Source organism: Cavia porcellus, unplaced genomic scaffold (genome assembly GCF_034190915.1).
Source record: "Cavia porcellus strain 051 isolate PalLab524CR breed Dunkin Hartley unplaced genomic scaffold, mCavPor4.1 scaffold_1, whole genome shotgun sequence".
Taxonomy (NCBI): Eukaryota; Metazoa; Chordata; class Mammalia; order Rodentia; family Caviidae; genus Cavia; species Cavia porcellus.
Window position 1 is genome coordinate 107,319,625 of NW_026947484.1, and position 24,121 is coordinate 107,343,745.

General features: G+C 38.5%; 1 protein-coding gene across 6 annotated transcripts in view; it reads left to right on the plus strand.

The window, feature by feature from the left end:
* Positions 1-24,121, plus strand: part of Rprd2 (regulation of nuclear pre-mRNA domain containing 2) — a 72,925-nt gene continuing 48,804 nt past the window's right edge. For 3 of the 6 annotated variants that reach the window (XM_003478884.5, XM_063252564.1, XM_005007772.4), the window contains exon 1: positions 2-786. In XM_003478884.5, coding sequence (XP_003478932.3) covers positions 582-786 — 205 coding nt within the window. In that variant the 5' untranslated portion in view covers positions 2-581. Of the gene's footprint in view, positions 787-809; positions 1,041-24,121 lie in introns of those variants that run through there. The other 3 variants (XM_063252569.1, XM_063252576.1, XM_063252566.1) reach the window with 2 other exon arrangements.

The following is a 24,121-nucleotide window of genomic DNA, read 5'->3' on the forward strand; positions in this document are numbered from 1 at the left end:
GGGCAGGCGGGGCCAAACCGCGCATGCGCGATGCTGTTGCAGTTCTCTTACTGCTGTTGCGTTGCAAAAAAAAAGAAAAAAAAGCCTTGAGTAGGTCGCCTTGGACCTTTTCTGTGGTAGACTCTAAAGGACAGAGAAAGATCTCTGCAACTGAAGGGGCAGTCGGGTAGTATTAAATTTAAGATATTAACACCCGCCGTGGCTTACAGGAATGTGGGTATTGGGTTGATGGGCTTTAGCGCTGATAGCTTAAGAGTATAAAAACCATTCGTTTCGGCGGCAGGCATTTGCAGGTCCTACTTTGTGCGTAATTCTACCCTTACTACTGACTGGTTTAAACACGACCCCTGAACAGTATTGATAAACCCGCAGCCCCTCCTCGCAGCGCGTAGGAGCCGCCAGCACGCCTAGCAGCGGGTCTTCCCCGCGCCTTCGGGAGAGCCCAGCGCGTGGCGCGCCCCACCCGCGCCCTCCCGCCCGGCGCCCCGCACTCGCAGGGATTGTTTTGTCCGCGCCGCCGCCGCCGCCGCCGCCGCCGCCGCCGCCGCCGAGGAGCAGCAGCGCTTGTGCAAACCGGGAAGATGGCGGCCGGCGGCGGCGGAGGCAGCAGCAAGGCCTCCTCCTCGTCGGCCTCTTCGGCAGGGGCTCTGGAGTCCTCGCTGGATCGAAAGTTCCAGTCTGTAACCAACACGATGGAATCCATTCAAGGCCTGTCGTCCTGGTGTATAGAGAACAAGAAACACCACAGCACCATCGTGTACCACTGGATGAAGTGGCTGCGGAGATGTGAGTGTTGGGCGTCCAGGTCGGGGAAGGCTGGGGACGCGGGAGGACAGTCGGGCCCTACGCGCGGGGGCCAGCTCTCGGCGCGGGTGGTTCCCGCTGGAGCTGGGCCCGAGGCCCCCAGCCAGACTTCATTCCCAGCCCGGTGGTCCCAGATTGCTCGGTTCTTGGGGTTTTAGCCGGTGCCTGGCGCTGACCTTGGGCCGTTGGGCCCGAGTCCGTCTGGATTTCCGTGTTTCACTTCACAGCCCTCTAAGGTGTGTTCCTGATCGTACTGACCCTTCACGGCGATTGCGGCGTCCGTTGATTTCCTACAGGCCTGGACGTGTTAATGATCCTGCTTTACCTGATGGTGGACAAGCTGTGGGTAAAGCAGTGGTTAAGTCCGCCTGCCTCATTGGCAAAGGTTGGGCTGTTGTAGTTTTCACTGACCTGAAACTTGCGGTGTGGTATTAGGAGACCCAGGTCTGGAGAAATGTTTCTAAAACTTGTGATGTGTTGTGAAGCAGGATTTGCCAGGATTAGCCATATAAAGCAGCATGAACACTACATAGATCTTAGTTTCCCTTTTCTTATGCTTGCTGCAGTAAAGTGCAGACTTTTGATCCTGACCAGAAACATCATTAATACCTGAAATGTTGTACTCTGATCATCATTAATACCTTAGCACATAAAACATATCTGGCTACTTTTTAATCGACAGAGGTACGTTTTTACAGAATTAAGTTGGATTTCATAGGTAGCCAAAACAGAAAATGTGCTTTTTAAAGCTATGTAATACTTTTTTCTTTAATCCCATGCCTCCCCCCCTTTGTTGCCTTATTACAGAAGTCTACTAAAACATGGATTGTTGCAAAAGATTTGAAATCTTTTTATTACTTAGGTATTTTTGTGTTTTTTGGGGGGGAGGGGGTTAGGGTCTTGTTATATGGGCCAGGCTGGCTTTGAACTCAGTATCTATGTAGTCTGCTTTGGCCTCGAACTCCGGGCAATCCTCCTGCTTCAGCTTCCTCAGGGCTGGGATCATAGTCATGCACCATCATGCTCAGCTAAGATTTAAAATGTTACAGGAGGAAATGTGGAGAAGTCACTCCACACTTGTTCGTGGTGAAGCAGACAAAGGTTAATCCTAACACATACTGTATATCTATCTATTTGAATTTTGGTTTGCTTCTATCTACCATGTCTCCAGTGAAACTAAACGTGCAGTTATTCTTATTCCAGTTCTGTCATTGCCTCTCTCAGTGCTTAGATTTTTTTTTTTTTTGGTCTTTTTCCTTTATATCGGTACCAGGGATCGAACTCACGACTGCCTGCTTACAAGGCAGGTGCTTATGCCACTGAGCTAAAAATCCCCAACCCCTCAGTGTTTAGATTTGTGCTTACCTTTTAGGAAACATTGATGAAGTCTGCAAGATTGTAGGTCCAAAGCTTCAAACCATTTGTTTAAACTTACTATTGAAAAGATATTTTGTTCTTTTTTGAATAGTAAGGCTAAAAAGTTAGTAGAAAAGACATAAGATTAGGTAATTTATTTACTAGGGGCAAATCAGATAAATTTCTTGCCATAAAGGAAAATCAGAATTTGTGATGACTATGCCAACAGTCACTATCAAAGACTCATTATCTACTAACTGTCCACCCAATTCATTATATTTTATAATATATTGTAATCCACTGAATTTTTAAAATGTCATTGGCTTATAAACGAGGAAATTAGGTTCACAAATGCCAAAGTTTCAGCCCAGTTTGGTGGCACACATCTATAATCTCAGCATTCTGAGAGGCTGAGGCAGGAGGATCACAAGATCAGCCCAAGCCTGGGCAATACAGTAACTGAGACCCTGTATCAAAATAAAGGGCTTTGGATGTAGTTTAGTGTAAAAGTGCTGGGTTCCATCTCCAGTACTACCAAAAGAAAAGGAAAAAAATAGAAACGTCAAGTTGCTAAAGGTTACTCAGTAAAATGGTACAGTTAGGATTTGGCTTTACCATTAACTTTGTAAAGTAATGGTTAATGTATTTGGTATACCATTGGTAGCAAGGGGGTGCTAAATGAGAGCATGAGAATGTATTTTCCACCGTGTCTTAAAAGATTCTTACTAAATTATGCAGACATCTTTTTGGGGGGGTACTGGGGATTGAACTCACGACTGTATGCTTGCAAGGCAGACGCTTATGCTGCTGAGCTAAATCCCCAGCCCTGTGCAGACATTTTACATTTCCTACATTTGGGCTCTGGTGTCTTTCGCTTCCAATCCCAGTTGGGAAATTGAACCCAAGTTCTTGTACATGCTAGCAAGTGCTCCTCCACTGAGCTGTATGTTACCCCTTTTTCAGTTCACTGTACTGAGAGACAAGGTCTTGTTAAATTATCTAGGCTTGGGGCTAGAGGTTTAGCTTAGCAGCATAAGCACCTGCCTTGGAAGCAGGCAGTCGTGAGTTCGATCCCCGGTACTGATAAAAAGGAAAAAGACCAAAAAAAAAAAAAAAAGTTACCTAGGCTTGACTCAGACTGGCCATGTGCCATGGCTATTCTTGAACTCATAGTCCTCCTGCCTCCGTCTTCTGAGATTACAGGTGTGTGCCACTGTGTTTGACTTGGGCTTTCAGGCTTTAACTCTGGTTACATCATTTGCAAGAAGACATTGCTCCCCATCCATGCCTTCTGGGATTATAAATGATAATTGCCATATTTTTTTGTAGTTAGCAATAATGAATTATGCTAGAGCCAGACTTTTCTGCCTCTTGTTGTTGTTGATACAGTGCCTGAACTTATTTCCTCAGTTGATATTAAAAGAGTGAAAGGGTACTGTTCCAGGAGGGCAATGCTTCATTTGAAGTATGTTCTACATAGTTCATATAGTAAAATTTTTTTACTTTTTAAAATATGATTCTGTTTTCTATCATAAAATGGAATTTAACTTTCTAAGATGGTTAAGAATACTTTATAGTCATTTTTTGCTTTCATTTAATGAACATTATCTTGTAAGTAAAAACCTTTTGAGAGAAATACTCAGCTGAATGAAGGGTAGAATGAAAAATAGCGTATCTAAAAAAATAGCATATCTATTGAGTCTCATTTTCTTTTATTTTTATAGTGTTTTTACAGTTCCACCTATTTGTTTATTTTGGTTTTTTGAGCAGTATCTAACTATATACTGTGTAGCCTAGGCTAGCCTTGAACTTGTAGCACTGCTATGCCTCAGCCTCCCAATTGCTGGGATTACAGGCTTGTGCTACCATGTCTAGCTGTGCTTTCTCTTTGTTTTGGTATTCGGGATCGAACTCATGACTTCACATTTGCCAGGCAGGCACTTATGCCACTGAGCTAAATCCCCTGCCCCTAGCTGTGCTTTCTTTCTTTAAAATTCTTCAATGGTATCTAATACAACAGAGTTAAGTTCAGAACTTTCACTCCAGTGTACAAGAGTGTATGCTGTCTGCTTTGTTTGCCTCACAGGAAGCTTCTCTGTTTACCTGTCACATCATTGCTGTCACATCGTTCTGTTTTCCATCCATGAAATTATCTTACTTGTTATGTTTATTTTCCTTTATAGTGGCGTATGCGCCTGCCTGGCAAGCGCGAGGTTGTGAGTTCAATCCCTGGTACTAAAAAACAAACAAAAAAATAAAGGCATTATTATGAACTAGCTAAGTTATACAAAGGGAAGTATATAACATGAGCTGATAAGGCTTTTTTGTTTGCTATTGTAACCTGAAGCAATTAGAAAAATGCCTAGCATACAGTAAGCAATTAGTAAATATTTGCCAAATAATGTTGTGAAATAGTTCATCAAAAACTTGGAGAATTGTTTTTGTTTATCAGATGGAATCATTTATAATTTAGAAGAAAGTATTACAGGAATGGTTATCTTAAGTGGGTTTGATGTAAAATTTGACCAGATTTACATGTTTATTCTTAAGTTTTCTCTCCCATTATTATGTAAAATGAGAAGTAGTGTGGAAAAGTAAAAAAATACGGACTTTAGAACTAGACCTAGATTTAGATCTTAACTCCATTACTTAATTAATGTGAGTTAATTTTTCATCTGTAAGTAGATAGTCACGATCACTTAGAGGATTTAGAGCAATCTAAATTTAAAAAGGTAGTGCATTTTAGCATAGGAGCTAGCAAATAGATGATAGCAGGTACTTATATACTGAGCTAAATCCTGGCCCTCAAATTCTTTCTTTCTTTCTTTTTTTTTTTGGTGGTACAAGAATCGAACTCACAACCTTGCACTTGCTTGCCAGGCAGATGCTTATGCCGCTGAGCTAAATCCTTGGCCCTTAAATTTTTTTTCTCTTCTCTTCTCTTCTCTTCTCTTCTCTTCTCTTCTCTTCTCTTCTCTTCTCTTCTTTTCTTTTCTTCGGGGGAGTGTACCAGGGATCAAACTCATGACCTTGCGCTTGCCAGCTAGGCGCTTATGCCACTGAGCTAAATCCCTGGCCCCTCAGATTATTTCTTATGACTATGGTACAGATCCTGAGTATTCAGAACAATTACAACAAAACTTTATTTTTGACATAGGTGGAAATTACAACCATAATCAGTGTAAGATCAATTGAGCTGGCTTTGGTGGCACATACCTGTAACACTAGCACATGAGAGACTGAGGCAGGAAGGTTGCCACAAGTTTGAAGACAGTCTGGGCTACATTTTGAGTTCAGGGCCTGCCTAAACCACATAGTGAGACCTTGTCTCAAAAAGCTAAAATAAACCAAAGATCATTGAAGTCCCCTCTTTGTATTGAAATAACAATATTCTGAAGAACTGGTAGGACAGAATTTAAAATGCTGTGTTCATGATACTTCTATTTAGTTTTACTTCTTTTAATAGTCATTCCCTGTCTATTCATCATCCCACTTCAGTTAATTGTCAGCTTAATGGTCAGTTATTTTTCAGCTATTCCCATTCTCTCTATTCATTACTTTGAAGCAAATCATAAAAGAAACACATTGGGAAAAAAAATCTCTTCATACAGGATTCATATGTTTGTTTTATAAAGTGCAATTACCATTTTTGATCCATGGAAATAGTTTCTTGTTTGGATTTCAGGCTCCTCAAGTGGACAGTGGAACTAGTAATTTTTTTTAATAGAATAGATGAATATTATTTGAACATATGAGAGCAACATACAGTCAGTGAACTGGTAATGATTTTATAGCTAACTTTTATTGAGTCCTTACTATATGGCAGTCACTGTCCTAAGCATTTTACAAGTATTAATTCATTCAACCTTCAGGCATTATTATGATGCCCTTTTAATAGATGACAGAACAGGCTCTGAGGGTGTATGTAACTTGCTGGTGGTTATAGAGCTAAGAAGTAGTGAACCAGGCATTAGTGTATACTCTGAGCCATTATTCTATGTGGCTGTTCATATTCATTCTTTTTTTTTTTTTATCGGTACCGGGGATCGAACTCAACGACCGCCTGCTTACAAGGCAGGTGCTTATGCCACTGAGCTAAATCCCCAGCCCCAATGGCGTTGATATTCATATAGTATTTCCTAGACTGCAGAAAACTTTTGACAGTTTGGTTATTTAGTTAAGATTAGGCCATATTGATTAATTAGGATGTGGGAATTGTATTTATCTTAATTTTAAATAATTTAAATTGACACAAAAATTATATGTATTTATTGGCTACCATGTTATGTTTTGCTACATGTATATATTGTATAATGTTCAAATCAGGGGTAAACATGTCTGTCTCAATTAATTATTTATCATTTTTTGGGTGTGTGGTAAGTGTTGAGATTTTAAATCTTTTTGTGTTTTGTTATTTCCCACTTGGCAAAACTGATATCTAGGGCAGATTTGATGTTCTGATGATAGACATTTATTTGTTTTTGTTTAATAAAAAAGGGAAAACAGTATAGACATATTTAAGCTGTCTACTGTGTTAGAAACCTGTCTAGACTGGGGATGCTGCTCAGAGGTAGAACGCTAAGCATGCACCGTGCCCTGGATTCAATCCCAGAATCTCAAAAAGCAGAACAACAAAACCCGTCTAAATGTGAGATTCATTTAGATTAAATAATAACAAGTTTTGGTAGCAGACTATTTGGAGTGCACATTGGTTGGTAGGCAGTTTAGTCTGCTATCGTACACATTTCGTGGAGTTGGAAATGCTAAGAGATTGGGTCCAGTGCCTTGTGCATGTGCTTATCCCCGAGTTTCACACCCAGACTGCTGTCTTGTCTTTTGCTGTTTGACTATTCTGAGAGCCTGGGGCTATTTTCTGTAGGCCTTGCTTAGAAATATAGCTCTTCTTTGCACTACTTTTATAATTTTATCTTTTGTAGTGAATGCGTAGGCTAGACATGTAGAATAATCTCCCATGAACATAACGTGTATGTATGTGTGTGTGATTATTATTTTTTTTTTGAGACAGTCTTGTTTTATAGTTCAAGTTGGACTTGAACTCACTGTGAGCCCAGAGTGTGGCCTTGAACTTGTGGCAATCTCCTGCATCAGCCTTCTGAGTGCATAGAGTATATGAACGCATCATCACGCTGGATATTTGAGTTAGGGTCTTTCTGTAGAGTTGAAGGTGGCCTTAAACTTGTGATTTTCCTGCCTCAGCTTTGGAGTGCTAGGATTACATGTGTGTCATCATATCTGGCAGCATGAAACTTTAATCATGCATCATGTATACAAATGGCTAATGTATGTGGACTAGATTTAGTTTCTGACTTTGAATTCCAAGATAACATTTGATTATAAATCCCTAGTTTATATTCATTTCTTTCAACAAATAGTTTTAATTTTTTTTGGTCTTTTTCCTTTTTATTGGTACCGGGGATCGAACTCACAGCTGCCTGCTTCCAAGGCAGGCGCTTATGCCGCTGAGCTAAATCCCCAGCCCGAAATAGTTTTAATTTTTAAAATGTTTAAAAAATTTTAAGTCACAGCAGTGCCTTTACAAATGCCTGTACAGTGATCTCAGTTCATGAAGTTAATTCATTCCATGATTCTGGTTACAATAGAGTTGTAACTGTGGATGAGATAGTAAAGGAAGACCTCATTGAGAAGGTGATTTTTGGATAGGGAAGTAAGATGTGCTGTGAGTGGTGGCAAACACCAGTAATCCCAGCACTGAGTGAGGAGTGAAGCAGGTGTGTCACTCAGAGTTTAAGGCCAACCGGGACAACATAATGAGTTCAGAGCCATTCTAAACTGCATAACAAGACCCTGTCTTAAGTCTCAAAAAAACCCATTCAAGCCAAAATGGTTCTGAGATTAGTTAGCATGCCTGCTTAGTTAAAGGGACAGCAAGAAAATATTTGTAATTGGAAAGAAATACTTAAAATGCAGCTTTTAAAAAATATGCAGCTTCAATAGCAGATAAGCTCAAAGAGATTATGGTGGCAAAGGGGAAGGGTGTCTATTGTTGCGATGTAGTTCACAAATATAGATTCATTGCATTAGTTGTAGTATATTCAGAGTCGTGCAGCAGTCACCATGGGATGGTTAGTGTGTAGTGCTTTGTGGTGGCTGGAGAGCAAGTGTAGACAGGTGAGTGGAGTAAAACAGTCAGGATAGAGAAGAGATTCTTTTGGGCATTCTGGTATTTCAGATGCTTTTTCTCACTTACTTTTTTTTTTTTTCTTTTTTTAATTGAGACAAGGCCTCACTATGTAGACCAGACTGGCCTGGACTCACTGTGTAGCTCAGGCTGACCTCAAACTCATGGTGATGCTCCTGTCTTAGCCTCCCAAGTACTGGAATTACAGGTGTGCACCATCATGGCAAGCACCTTGATCTGTTGAATGTAGGTTCTTTTTGAGGTTTAAAGTAAGCTTTATCTTTCCTCTTTAAAGAGATAATAAATCTGTTTTAATATCTTACTTATTCTGACATTTGGTTTAGACTCAGTGGATTCAGTGAGTGGTAGCTCTGTTATAACTTACAATTAAAAAGTTAGTATTGCATTGTCTGTCTCCTTTGAATGCCTAGATCACCCTTCCTTCACTCTTGCCTTTTTCATGAATAATGTTGTAGATATTTTTCTATGTTTCTTGGCAGTGTTTCAGAACATGAAACTAGCTTAATTATAAGTTGTAGGATATATTAAGCTTTTTAAGAGTCTGTATATGACAGTTTCTAAGCAGTCCTTATGGTCTTCATTTAGTTGTGCTGTCTCTTACATGGGCAAGGCAACCTATGCCTGGCCATAGCTTTAAAGCATTATTTATGGTTAATATAAAACATTATTTTACTATACCAGATCCATTGTAAGCTAAGTGTTACTTCTGTAACAAGTAAATATTTTTAAATACAATTTTTAAATTTTGTTAGTAGATGTTTGTAATTCCTTCTATTTACAGTCATTTTGAGGAGTGGTCATGTACATGTGGCAGCAGCTTTTTTTTTACCTTCCTCCTTCCCTCCCCCTCTTACAACATTCTTACAACTCGGAAGTGTGAAACAGTGTACAGACTTCACATGGTATGTATTTTGAGAAGAAATTTTCATTAGCAATGGAAATATTAATACTAAAATTTGCGTAAACTACCCACTCAAAGGTTATATAAGTGTAAGTTTTTGTGATAGAGAAGAGATGAGTATACGTGTGTATAATTTCTTAGGGAATGGAGGTATACTAATTTTTTCCCAGTGATCTGGAATCCTGCCTTTTGTAAACTAATAAATATAAGCTACATCCAAAATCTTTTTCCACTTAAGCTCTTGTCAGTTAGTTATGATCTTTTACAAAGTTTTTACCCCAGTTTTGGTTGTTTTAAAATTTTATTTGAGAATTAATGGTACATATTTAGTTTGTAGAGGACCCTGAAGACCCTCATAAAAACTAAGCAAAAATTTAGTACTGTCGTGCAAACCAGCTTGACTTTTTCATTTACTTGTCAAGAAAACAAAATCCATAGTGGTGTTCTGTGGTGCTTTCATATTTCGGTGCCCCCACAGATTTTAATTATAGAACACTGAGAAATGTTCATCTTGTGCAGGGAATGCACATCTTGTGCAGGGAAAAAGCAGCAATTCTATCTGCTTTGAAATGGTAAAGTTATGGGCTGGGGATTTAGCTCAGTGGCACAGGTACCTGCCTGGCAAGTGCAGGGTCATGAGTTCAATCCCCAGTACTAGAAAGAAAAAAGAAAGAAAGAAATGGTAAAGCTTTTCTGTATAAGGCAAGATCAGTTTTTTTGTTTTGTTTTGGGTAGTACAGAAGGTTGAACTTAAAGGTCTGGCATTGAATTATAGCCCCAATCCTTTTGTTTTTTTAAATTTAAAATTTTTCATTCTTTTTTTTGTGTGTATGTGCCGGAGATCAAACTCACAGCCTTGCGTTTGCTAAGCAGGCATTTATGCTGCTGAGCTAAACCCCTGGCCCTTTTATTTTTATTTTGAGACTGAATCTTAGTAAATTGTCTAGACTGGTCTCAAACCTGTCTCAGCCTTCCAGAGTGCTTGGATTACACGCATGTACCACCACACCTAAGACAGTGTCGTCCCCCCCAGTACTGGCACTTAAGTCAAGGGCTTTTGCACTAAAGTACCCCTCAGCCCCATTTTTATTTTTTATTTGGAAAACTGGTCTTACTAAGGTAAGTTGCTCAAAGTTGCAGTCCTCCTGCCTCAGCCTGGCAGAATGCTGGAATGATAGGTGTTTGCTACGACTCCCAGCTCCAAATAAGATAGTTTTTAGAAACATTGAAGTAGAGACTCTGATGAAGAAACGAAGTGTTTAATATGCTGAATTTAAATTTTACTTAGTTTTATTGTGATCTTTATCTTTTCCTAAATTTTCTTCCTTCCATTTTAGTCTCTAGTGATTTAGTGATTAATTTCTCTTACTTTCAGTTTCTATTTCTTTGATAAAAGTTGTACTTCGGTGGCATTAGTGCCTGCCTGGCAAGCATGAGGTATTGAGTTCAATCCTTGGTACCAGGGGGAAAAAAAGTTGTACTGTGGCCAAGCATGGTGGCGTACTCCTGTAATCCCAGCACTCATGAGGCTGAGGCAGGTGTATCATTGCAAGTTTGAGAGCAGCCTGGACTAAAAAGCCCAAAAGACAAAAGAAAAAAAAAAAAGTTATGCTGTGAAATGGATAAAAAAGTTTGTTTCATTTTTTTGGTGGTAGGAATGGAACCCAGTGTTCCCTTACATGTTTTAGGTAAGCCATAACCTCTGAGCCACAGACCCTTCACCTCCTTTTAAATTTTGAGACAGAGTCTTACTAAACTGCCCAGGCTGGCCTTGAATTTGAGATTGCCTGCCTCAGTTTCCTAAGTTACTAGGATTTTAAGTGAGTGTGACCACACCTAGTAAAACCAAATGTGTTTTAATGTTAGGAATTATAATTTAACCATTTTTTAAATTTTATTTTTGTCAGTTGTAAGGAGTAAATTTGTGGCTTCATATGTGTTAGGAAAAGTCTCCCCACTGAAATGCATCCTTATCTTTTTATTTTAAAAAAGCCAAAATGGATCCTGAGATATTTGCATTCCAATACATCATCATGATAGTTGTAAATATATAGCAAGATACATTCTTCTAAGGTGATCTGTGTGTCTGGAGGTAGGCAGTATTAGAATTCTTTTATAGTATGTTACTAATCCATTGTTAACAGAATTCAGGTAATGAATTTAGAAATATTCAGTACTTGCTCTATGTAAAATTGTACTGAGTGTTCAAAGAGATGACACTATAAAGAACTTAACATTTAGTAACTAAGATAACAATTGAACAAAAACCCTTGGCTTAGGTAAATGTTTATATGCTGTAAAATATTTGAAGAGGTATGACTTTTTGATTTAAGTATAGATACTGTTTACTAAGCATACTTTACTAGATAGCTTTTTTTCCTTTTCTTTTTGATACCCAGGATTGAACTCACAACCTTGCGCCTGCCAGTCAGGTACTAGTATCACTAAGCTAAATTCTCAGCTCTTTTTCTTTTTTTCTTTATCAGACAGGGTTTCACGTTGTAGCCCAGACTGTCCTTGAACTCACAGTCCTCTTGTCTTAGTCTCTATAGTGCTGGGATTACATGAGTGTGCCATCACACCCAACTTTTACTAGATAATACAAATATCTAAAGTCCTGACATCAATTCTCTGTTATAGAAATTCTCCTCACTGTACAGAGTGAGTCTCAGGCAAGTTATTTAGAGGAAGCTGTCAGAACATTTCTAGCATAGGAAAAGAAAATTGTACCTGGTTTCAAGGTGGCTAAGCATAAATTTAATTCTGTTCTTTGTTTTATATGGGCAAACAGTGAGTATAAGTAGAAGAAAGAAAACAGTGAATTCAAAGAACAAGTTGCTTCCACATTCTTTGTTTTTAACAGTATTCTTTGTTACACTTCCATTCATTAATTTTGTTAACCACAAGTATTACCAATAATGTAGTAATAAAATAGCTAATTTTTTTTTCACTACCAGAGTCAGTATGGAAGCTAATGTTTGCGAGTTCTATTTTTTTTCATTTACTGAGTTCTTACGATCTCTCATTTAATATAACAATTTGTGAGATAGGTATTACTGAACAAGACTATTAGTGATACTTTTGTAAAGAATCACTGGTGATAGGCAAAATAATAAGTACTAATAAGTGGCAATAAATGAGATGAGGCGTGGGGAGGTAAAAGAACTTTGTGGTACTAGGTAGTAAACAGTGTAGCTAGTGTCTACAAGTTAGGGTTGTGGTAGGCAGTGCTTCATTTCTTTCAGAGTTGGTATTTTATAGTGTTTTGTAGAGAGTATGGTATATGTAGTGGAAAGCTTACCAAACAATCTTGTGCCTATTTTGATGATTTCATTATGCTGCAGAGTTTAAAATAATTTATTCTTTCATATATTGAATATAGAAATAGCTTTGAGAATATAGCTGTCTTCTTCTTCTTCTTCTTTTTTTTTTTTTTTTGGTCTTTTTCATTTTTATCGGTACCAGGGATCGAACTCACGACTGCCTGCTTGCAAGGCAGGCGCTTATGCCGCTGAGCTAAATCCCCAGCCCCTAGCTGTCTTCTATTAAGCCAGACATTAGATTTGCAAAAATATAGAACAGTGTACTCTCATTAAATTTTTTTGCTTTTCAAAACATATAAATTGGGGCGACAATGGTGTATATACATTGTGCGTTGTCATCCCCAAATCATTCACCCAAAGCACAAGACATCTGCATTCACTTGTCTGAACAATATCAGCGTTATCAGCACAAATCTTTCTTTTCAGTGAACTCAGAGAGCTCAGTAGTACACTGTCTTAGCTATTTTTATATACATATACATATGCATGCTTTTTCTTTCAGCTTCTCACACTAGTGAAACAATACGATGTTTATACATGTCTTATTTATCTTACTAATGACTGTTCTCAAGGTGCATCCATTTACCAATAAAAAGTCTCCAGTTTATCCTTCTTTACAACTGAGTAGTGCTTGTATAAAAATATCACATCTTTTTTTATCCATTCCACAGTCAGTGGGCATTTAGGTTGTTTCCAAGATCTGGCTATTATAAACTGTGCTGCTATAAACTTGAGTGCACGTATATTACTGTGGTATGATGTGTTTAATTCTTTTGGGTAGATACCCAGAAGGGGAATAGCTGGGTTGAATGAGACCTGTAGTCCTAATTTTCTGAGGAATTGCCACACTGATTTCCACACTGGTTGCACCAGTCTGCAATCCCACCAGTTGTGGAGAAGGGTTCCTTTTTCCCTTCCAGCATTTGTTGCTACTTGATTTCCTGATAGCTTTCTGGAGTGAGGTAGAATCTCAGTGTTGTTTTAATTTGCATCTCTCACCATTTTTTTTTTTTTTGGTCTTTTTCCTTTTTATCAGTACCAGGGAACGAACTCACGACTGCCTGCTTACAAGGCAGGTGCTTATGCCACTGAGCTAAATCCCCAGCCCCCAATTTGCATCTCTCAAATGACCAGTAATGTTGAACATTTTTTCACTTATTTACTTGCTGTCTGTCTGTCTCTCTCCCTCTCTTTATTTCATTGAACTCATGACCTAGCACTTGCCAGGCAGACACTTAAGCTGTTTGTATTTCTTCATCTGAGAAGTGTGTATGCATCTCAGACGCCCATTTTTGGATTGAATCTCTTAAGAGTTCTTTATATGTTCTTGATAATAATCCTTTGTCTGAGAAACAGCTGGCAAACATTTTCTCTCATGTCGTGGGTTGTCTTTTCACTCTGTTGGTGGTTTCTCTTGTTGTGCAAGAGCTTTTCAATAAGGTGAGATCCCAGTTGTTAATTCTTTGTGATAGTTCCTGTGCAATTGGGGTTTTGTTCATAAAGTCTTTGCTTACACCAGTGGATTTAATATTTCGGTTTTAGTATTAAGATCTTCAATCCATTCTGATTTTAGCTTAGTACATGGTGAAAGATATGGGTCCAGTTTTTATGTTCAGAATGTAGTTTTTCCAACACCATTTATTAAAGAGGCTATCTTTCTTCCAGTGAATGTGTTTGGCACCTTGCCTTGATGTTATGTCTTACTGTAAATGTCATACACCACCCCGTTTTTTGTGGTGCTGGGAATTGCGCCAAAAGCCTTTGCACTGACCTGTATCCCTTCCCCCGACCCCCTTTCTTTTTCATTTTCTCAGGATAAGGGTCTTGCTTAAATTGCCCAGTCCAGGCTCAAACTTGTTATCCTCCTGCCTTAGCCTCTCACAGTGCTGGGATTATGAACATGGCCAGGAGGATTGTGAATTTAAAGGCAGTCAGGGAGACCCTCATCTCAAAAAATAAAGGCGAGTTCATTTCTAGGGTCTGGAAGTATAGCTTAGTGATACAGTCCTTCCTAGCATACATGAAGCCCTGGGTTGACTCTCCTGTGTCAAAAAAAATTTCTGTCATCTTTCATAGGTTGCTATATGTAGCATACATGTGTAAATTGACAAATCTGTAAGATACAGAGACTATATATCCTATACAGTGAGTGGTAAACAAATAAGTATGAATTTGTGCTTTATACATTTGCATTGTCTAAAAAGTGGTAATTAGTTTAGGATTTCACTGTGTAGAAACTGCTGAGCTCAGGTTCAGTCCTCAGTGCTACAAAAAATGAACTTCAGAAACTTCAAATTAAACCTTCTCTCTTTTTTCCTCTCAAATGGAGGATTTTTTTTTAATTTAAAGAGATTTTTTAAAAAGGGTAGAAATAATACAGAATTTCAGAAAAATAAACAGTAAGAAATCACTAGTTGAGAAGTTCAAATGGAGCTTTGCTATATAGTCCAGGTTGTTCTTAAGCCTACCTTCTCTAGTTCAGGGTTATAGGCATTTGCCTCTGTATTTTGCTAAACTTGCTTTCATGCTATTGGACTTTAGTACCTTTAATAAAATGCTGCTTGAATTTCTAAGGGGGTATAGGATAAGAGATTCATTATTTTTCCAGATGTATTTGACCATGAAATATCTTTTCTTTTTTTAACATCTTGTGTGAATACTGTTTTATAGAACATGCTTTGGGAAATTTAGTTATATAAATGTTACTAGGAAACCTCCAAGGGCAGAGCAGAGTTCCTTCCTTGTATATAGTGAAGAAGGCTTCATGGGGGCTGGGAATTTAGCTCAGCGGTGTAAGTGCCTGCTTTGCAAGCAGGCAGTCGTGAGTACGATCCCCGGTACCGATAAAAAAGAAAAAGACAAAAAAAAAAAAAAAGAAGGCTTCATGGAGCAAACAGTTTTTGCAAAAATATGCAAAGCAGGTAACCCAGATATAAGCACAGATACAAAAGAATCAGAAACAGGGTGCCAGCCAGAAGCTGCACATATGTACATAATAGCCAAGTGAGAATGGAAAACACAGATAAAAGACATGATTTTTAGGACTTAAGGGATGGGGAAAGATTAAGAAGATATAAACATAAAAACAATAAATCTTAACTAAGATTATTTTTCTGATACTGGTATTAGTATGGATGTAATTCAAAGCTTTTAGGATTCATAAAGTTAAAATCAAATCAGGGAAGCCCACTATTTAATGTATTTCAGTTTAAAAATTAGGGTCACATCTTGGGGTATCACATGAAACACAAATTTGTAGAAACACAAATGTTAAATATAACTGAGGGTTGGGGATTTAGCTCGGGGTGTAAGCACTTGCCTGGCTAGCATGAGGTCCTGAGTTCCATCCTTGGTACCAAAAAAAGAAAGTGAGGGAAGGGAAAGTTTGTCAGAGGGAAGGAGCATGATTTTTTTGGGCTGAAAGGTAAACGAAATGTTTTGATAATCTGAAAGCCTAGACATTTCATGGCATTTTTTATACTAAAACTGCAACTATATTCTGCAAAAGTTTCAGCAAGTATAAATTTTAAATCAGTGGTTTAGTTTCAAATTGTGGAACATTGCAAATGTGGATAGTACTGAGAATGCTTACATAACCTGTATCAATTTCCCCTATTGTTAACGTCTTACCTTAGTATGGTATATTTATGAGACCAACAAACCGGCTATTAATACGTAATTATTGAGTTCATACTTGGAGAATGTCTTTTTCTGTCCCAGGATACCATTCAGAATTGCCACATTACATTAAATTGTCATTCTCTAAGGCTTTTCTAGACTTAGACAGTTTTAGGGAAACTTAGTATTTTTTTTTTTTTTAAGCCAGTCAAATTTAGCAGTGGGGGAGTGGTATACCAACTTCAGCGACACTAATGTTAATAAGTTCTGATAGCCCACTGCCAGCCCTTAGTAAGTATTTTACGCAATGTATTTTTTATTTTATTTATTTTTTGAGACGGGATCTTGCTTTGTAGCTCAGGCTCACCTGGAACTCATAGTAATCTTCCTGCCTCAGCCTCCAGAGTGCTAGGATTATAGGCATATGCTACCATGCCTGGCTCAGATTAGACCATTTGGGAAAGAAAAACTCATGAATTGAAAGATCTGAGATTATTTCTTGGAATGTAATGCTGAGAATAAATAATAAGCCTAAAATGTATAATTAAAGTCCGAGAAGGAAAGAATGGAGAACTGGCAGTGTTTAAAGGAATAGTGGATGAAAATTTGAAAACTGATGGAAGATACAAATACAGAAAATGTAATATATAAAGTATGCTATATAAAAAGAAATCTGTTCCTACCTATCCATTTTGTAGTTAATCTGGAGAAAGTAAAAAACATGCGTAAAGTTTAAAAAGTAACCAGAGAAGCTGAACATTGTGGCCCATGCCTATATGCCCAATACTCAGGAGGATCCTTGCAAATTTGAGACCTGTCTGGGCTACAAAGTGAGCTGAAAGCCAGCCTGAACTGTATTTTGAGGCCCTGTCTCAAAAAGACCAAAAAAAAAAAAAAACCATCAGGCAGCCAGGTGTGGTGGCACAGGTCTGTAATCTCAACACTGGGGAAGCTGCCTGGACTCATAACAAAATGCGGTGTCCAAAAAACAACAACAACAAAAAAAACCACTCAAGAAACAAGGCAATCAGAGCAGATATATAGCTCGAGATCATTTCCTGGAATGTAATGCTGGGAATAAATAATGTTTTTATTTGATTTTTGTTTGGTGTTTTTTTTTTTGTTTTTGTTTTTTTTTTTTTTTTTTTTTTGGTACCAGGCATGATTTCATGCTAGACAGGTAGGCACTTATGTCACTGAGCTAAATCCCAGCCCTGTTTGTTTTGTTTTTTGTCTTCAGGCTGGCCTGGTCTCAAACTCACAAGGATCCTCCTGCCTCGCCTTCCCCAGTCTAGCCTGTATAGTTTAACAAAAGCTCATCTCAAGGAGGAAAAAGATATTTAAGACCTTGTTATATATATGGGATAAGTCTTTAAATGTAGCTACTAAATGAATAGAAATAGAATAGGTAAATTCTGGCATATTCTAGAGGTAGAGTAGGTAGGGAGGTAGAGTTAAAAGACAAAATTTCCCAAAGAAGCATGAAGAGACTAGAGAGATAAAAAAACAGGGAAAACCAAAACCAAATCAAAACCAGGCCAGATAACACAACATAACATGATGATAGAAATAAGTTTAAATGTATTAATCACAATAAAATGTAGGCATAGTAACACTACCTGATTAAAAGACAGAAATGGTAGTATAAGTGTTATTTTTTAAAATCTTTTTTTTTTTGGTCTTTTTCATTTTTATCGGTACCGGGGATCGAACTCACGACTGCCTGCTTGCAAGGCAGGCGCTTATGCTACTAAGCTAAATCCCCAGCCCCTATTTTTAAAAATCTAAACATATCTAAAATGGAAATTTTAAACATAGAAGGCATGTTTAAACAAAAAAGAATTTAAAAAACACCATTATGGTAGCTGTAGGAATAATGGATAAACAAGACTTTAAAACAAAAAAGGAATTGTTATGGATAAAGAGGGTCCTTAAAATGACAAAAGTTCAAAGCACTAGGAAGATACAACAGCTCTAAATTTGTATTTACTTGAGAAGAGCATTAATATAGAAAGCAAACATTGTGTACTTTTTTTTTTGAGAAGAGTAATGCAGCATAGCTCAGGCTAGCCCAAACTCACTATATAGCCCAAACTGGCCTCAATTTGGGATCCTTCTCTCGTGGCCTTGCAAGTGCTGGGATTATGGGTACATACCTCAACCCTATTGGTGTGCACTACTTCTGCACCCACCTTCCCCCACCCCCATCAATGAAACCAGGGCCTTTGCATTGAGTTACCTAAGCCCTTTATTTTGAAATAGGGTCCTGCCTAATTGTTCCACCTGCCTTTGAATTTGCAGTCCTCCTGCCTCAGCCTCCAAAGTTGCTGGGATTACAAACATGTGCCACCATGCCCGCCTTGCTGGTATACTTAAAGGAGAATTTGTACCTCCATTATCCTACTAGAAGAGTTAAACCTAGCTCTTAATTATTGATAGTTTAAGCAGACACAAAATCTATTAAAGCTCATAAAATATGTATTATACCACGTTTGACTTCATGGACTCATGTAAAGAAGATCTTTTATTTCAAAATTAGAAAATGTACATTCATGAGTGAAGAATATTTAAAAGTTAATGATGTGTGCTGTCTACTAATGTAAGATTTATGCTGAGTATGGTGACACACACCTGTAATCTTAGCACTTGGAGACTGAGGCAGGAGGGTCTCTGTCAGTTTGAGGCCAGCCAAGGCTTTATAAGTGAGTTCAAGGCCAGCCTGCACTATGTAGTGAGACCATGTCACTGGGGGAAAAAAACAAAAAAACCTGGATTGAAATAGTTTGAAATAGGGCTGGGGATTTAGCTCAGCGGCTTAAGCACCTGCCTTGTAAGCAGGCGGTTGTGAGTTTGATCCCTGGTACCGGTAAAAATGAAAAAGACAAAAAAAAAAAGAAAGAAAGAAACAGTTTGAAATATTCTGTATCATATAGCTTCATGTTAGTTTTTTGGGGCAGCGGGGGTGGGGTGTTCTGGAGATTGAGCCCACTGTGTCTGTACAGAGATACATTCCCCCACCCTGTTTAAATTTTTTAAATTTTGAGACAAAGGCATGCTAAATTACCAAGTTTCCCAGGCGAGGCTCAAACTTGAGATTTTTCTTGCCTTAGTTTCCCTGACTGCTGGAAGATAATAGGCATGTCACCACATGCATCTCAGATCCACGTAATTTAAGTATAATACTTAGAAGTTAGAATCTAGAAGCTAATGGCAGAACCAAAGAGTTCTACTTTGGAAATTAAAATATACATTTGCAAAGGACTCATGAGTCAGAGGAGAAATTATAGTAGAAATGTGAAACTACATAGCCCTGATCAGTAATAATACTACATACCAAAACCAGTGTCATTTATTTTATTGAGTGCCCGGCATGTGCTACTTACTGTTCATCCATGAATACATTAAAATTTCAGACTGTCTGGGGCTAACATTTGATATGGAAGATAGACAATTAACAGTGAAAAAGTTGATAACCTAATAAGATAGAAGGTAATAAAGTTTTGGGGAAATAGACTTTAAAAAAATAAGATGAAGGACATTGGAATTGATGATGGAAAGTATTTCTGATTTGAAAATTCAAAATGCTTTGAAATCTGAAACCCTTCTGGTTCCCAGGATTTCAAGTAAAAGATAGGCAAACTACAATATATTAAAAGAAATAGGCTTCCCTGAGAAGAATTGAGTGCAGCCCTCAAAATACTGAGAGTTAATTAGGTAAATACTAAGAGGAAAAGGATTTTAAACAATGGGTCCAGTTAGAATTAAGACCGTAGGCAGTGGTGGCAAACCTATGCCATGTGCTAGAGCAGGCCTTGTGTCTGTATCACTGAAAATTCTGAAAGGTTTTCCATCAGTACCCTAAGGTGAGGTTTTGTCTGGTAATTTCAGTGAGTGGTGTCAAGAGCACTATGCCTGGAAGGTACTGAGTGGGACATTCAAAGAGGTCAGACAGAGAAGAGACGTGTTAGGGCAGGCACCCTTTCTGTCTCTGTCTCTGTCTCTGTCTTTTAAGATAATGTCTCACTCTGTAGTTCAGGCTGGGCTTGGCCTCATTTTTCATTTTGTAGCCCAGGCTGGTCTGGAACTCCCAGCAGTCCTGCCTCGGCCCCCCAAGTGCTGGGGTTAGAAGTATGTGCCACCAACCTGGCTTACGGTCATTTAGTTTTTACATAGAGAGGAGTGATCCTTGCAGGATTGTTTTGTTTTATTACTTGTGTGTGTGGTCATAGGGATCAAACTGGAGGCTTCCTACAGATTAAGCATACAGTCTATCACTGAACCACAGCCCTAGCGCCTATACCTATTATAAGAGTAATGTAGTAGATGAGAGATGGTGGTGGTTTAGACAGATGTGACAGAACTAAGGGTAATGAGAAGTAAAATGTTTCTGGAGATGTGTATGTACATTTATATATAAATACATAACACAAATACATATTTAAAGGAACATTTCTTTTTTTCTTTGTTATTTATTTATTTTTGGTTATGGGGATTGAATTCATGATCTTACGCTTGGCAAGCAGGTGCTATGCCGCTGAGCTATATCCCTGCCTCTATTTTTATGTATTTATTTATTTGTTTTTTGAGACAGAGTCTCTCTATGTAGTTCAGGCTGGCCTTGAGCCCACTCTGTAGCCCAGGCTGGTCTCTAACTTGCAATAATCTTCTTGCCTTGTCCTGACCTGCGGGTAAGTCAATGCCTAGTCTCCTGAGTGCTGAAATTACAGGTGTGTGCCACCACGCCTGGCTATTTATTTAAATTTTGGTACTGGGAATCAAACTCACGATCTTGGCTTGCTAGACAGGCACTATAACATTAAGATATATCCCCAGCCCTTTAAGGGAATGTTTCTTGAATTTTGTGTCACCCTTGCACAGGGACAATGAACCATGTCAATCTTTTCATTATTGTTCCAGTTTAGTATATGTGCTGCCAAAGCAAGTACAGTTTCTGGATTTTAGGTTAGCCTTGAACTCGTGGAAGTCCTCCTGCCTCCGTCTCCCGAATGCTGGAGTCACAGGCGTGCATCATCACACTAGGCTCTGGATGTATTTTGAAGATAGAACAGATGGCTGACAGATTGATGTAGAGTATGGAGGAAGAGGGGAATCAAAGATAATTCCAAGTTATGGTCTGAGTAATAAAAGAATGGACACGCCATTAACTAAACGGCAAAGACTTGAAAGGAACAAGGTTTTTAGAAAATCAAGAGTTTGGTTTTGACATGTTGAATTTTAGATGTCTTTCAGACATGTAAAAGTGGATATGTCAAGTAGATAGAGGTAGATGCATGAATCTTGAGTTAAAGATGTGTGAACTGGGTTGCAGTAAAGCATAAGGAAAGTTTATAGCTTGAAATGCAAGAATGAAAATTAAAGAGCTAAGCACATTTGTAAAAAAATTAGACAAAAACAAACAGAATAAGCCTAACGAAGATTAAAGAAAGGAGGAGATAATGCTGGGTATGGTGATGCACACTTGCAATCCCAACACTGGGGAGGCCAAGGCAGGATGATCTTTATGAGTTTGAGACCAGCCACTACTGCAAAGTGAGCTCAAGGCCAGCCTGAACTACATAGAAGAGACCCTGGCTCAAAAAGACAAAAAAAAAAAAAAAAAAAAAAAAAAAGGAAGAGATAAAAATAAATAGGAAGAATTAATAAATACAAAGGACAAATAATAATAAAGATCAGCAAAGTTGAAATATGATTCTTTAAAGCAAGATATGGTGCTGCATGTCTGTAATCCCAGCACTCAGGAGGCTGAGGCAGGAAGACTATTGAGAGTTCTAGGCCAGTCTGGGATATACAGTTGAGTTCAAGTGCAGCCTCGAATACAGAGTAAGACTCCAGCCAACAAAACAAACAATAAAAACTGAGGGTGCTGATGAGATTTATGTTGCAAATTGAGGACATTAAAATCATTACCATCCATTTCATGAGGATATTCTAATAATTAGAAAAGTGGAAAGAAGATAATAGAAGCCTTGGAAGTATTTTTCTTTAGGCTAAGTAAAATATGTCCTTATTTTTCTCATTTCTCTGAAAACAAGCAGAAATTTCATCACAATTCAAAGCCGAATTTGTTAGCTAGTACAACAGCCCATACTGTTTCTTGCAAGTTGTGTGTGTGTGTGTGTGTGTGTGTGTGTGTGTGTGTGTGTGTGTGTTGTTGTTATTAGATGGATGGAGGAAACAAAAAGGGAGGGTGGGGTTTCTTTGATAACTGGTTAGTTGACTATTATAAAAGTTTTAAAACAAGGCATGGTGGCACATACCTGTAATCACATTCAGGAGGCTGAAGCAGGAGGATCATTGTGAGTTCGAGCCCAGCCTGGGCTACAAAGTGAGCTCAAGGTCAGTCTGAACTACTTACTGCAATCCTGTCTCAAAAAGACACCCCCATCCCTGAAAAAAGGTCTGTGGAAAATTCTGGTTTTGTAAATCAATAATTTTACAGCAGTTGGTCTCAGATGTCTTCTATTATTGATGGTAATGTTGGCATTGAAATGTCAGGTAACATCTTATGAATAGTATTACTCTCTCAGAAGTTGTCTTTCCTATTCTTTTTAGTCCTTTGCTTTCTTTGTTTCTCTTCCTTACCTCAAAGTATAAGGTATAGAGAATGAGATTTCTGGGATAAAGTGGTTTTTTGAGACAGATTCTCACTATGTGGTTAAAGCTTGTTTTGAACTCACTTTGTAACTCAGGCTGGCTTTGAGTTTGAGCAATCCTCGTGCCTTAGTCTCCTGAGTATTGGGATTACAGGCATGTGCCACCAAGCCTATGATAAAGGTGTTTTGTTGTTGTTGTTGTTGTTGTTGTTTTTGTGCCAGGAATTGAATTTATGACCTTACGGTTGCCAGCCAGGTGCTTACAGTGCTGAGCTAAATCCCAGCCCACTTGTGATAAAGTTTTAAGAATAAATTACCAGGCCAGGTTTGGTGGCGCATGCCCGTAATCCCAATACTCAAGAGGCTGAGGCAGGGGAATTGTTCTGTTCTCAGCTACAAAGTGAGTTCAAGGCCAGCCTGAACTGCGAGGTGAGACCCTGTCTCAAAAGAAGAAAAAAAAAAAATTACCAGGTATTTTTAAAAAGAATTGGTATGTTCTGACTTCACAATGGAAATATTTTAGTTTAGTTTAGTTTAGTTTTGTTTTTTTCTTGGTCTTTTTGAGACAGGGTCGTGCTGTGTGATTCAGGCTGGCCTTAGACTCACTTTGTAGCTCAGGCTGGTCTCAGCACTACCTCAGCATTGGGATTACAGGAGTGTGCTTTTTTTTTTCTTTTGAGATAGTGTCTTGCTGTATAGCCCAGGTTAACCTTGAACTCATGTCAGTCTTCAGTTTTAGTCTCCTGAGTGCAGGGCAGAAATTTGTTTGTATTACCCTTCATTGATGTGAGTAATAGGGTATGCTATTGAGGATGAAAAGGAAAAATGTGTTTCTCTTCACAGACTACAGCAGGCATCAGCAAATATAGGTGTGATTTAAAATACAGTGACTGGGTCAGGGATTTAGCTCAGTGGTGTTAAGGACTGCCTGGCAAGTGTTAGGTCGCCTGGCAAGTGTTAGGTCTTGAGTTTGATCCTTGGTACCAGAAAGGAAAAAAAAAAAAAAAAAAATACAATGACTGCTGGGTGTGGTAGCGCATGCCTGTAATTCCAGCCCTCCAGAGATTGAGGCCATATTGTGAGTTAAAGATCAGTTTGGGATACAAAGTGAGCTCAAGACTAGCCTGAACTGCATAGTGAGAAACTTGTAAGTGCTTAAATGCTTAATTTTTCAAAATGTACTGCAGTGAAAGGTACATTGCAGTTATCCTTCTCAAAGCACTCTCTTTCACTTAGACACTTTTCCCATATTTCTTACAACTTTGTTTTTAACTTTGAGACAGGGTCTTACTATGTAGTGTAGTGTGGTCCTGAACTCCTGTCT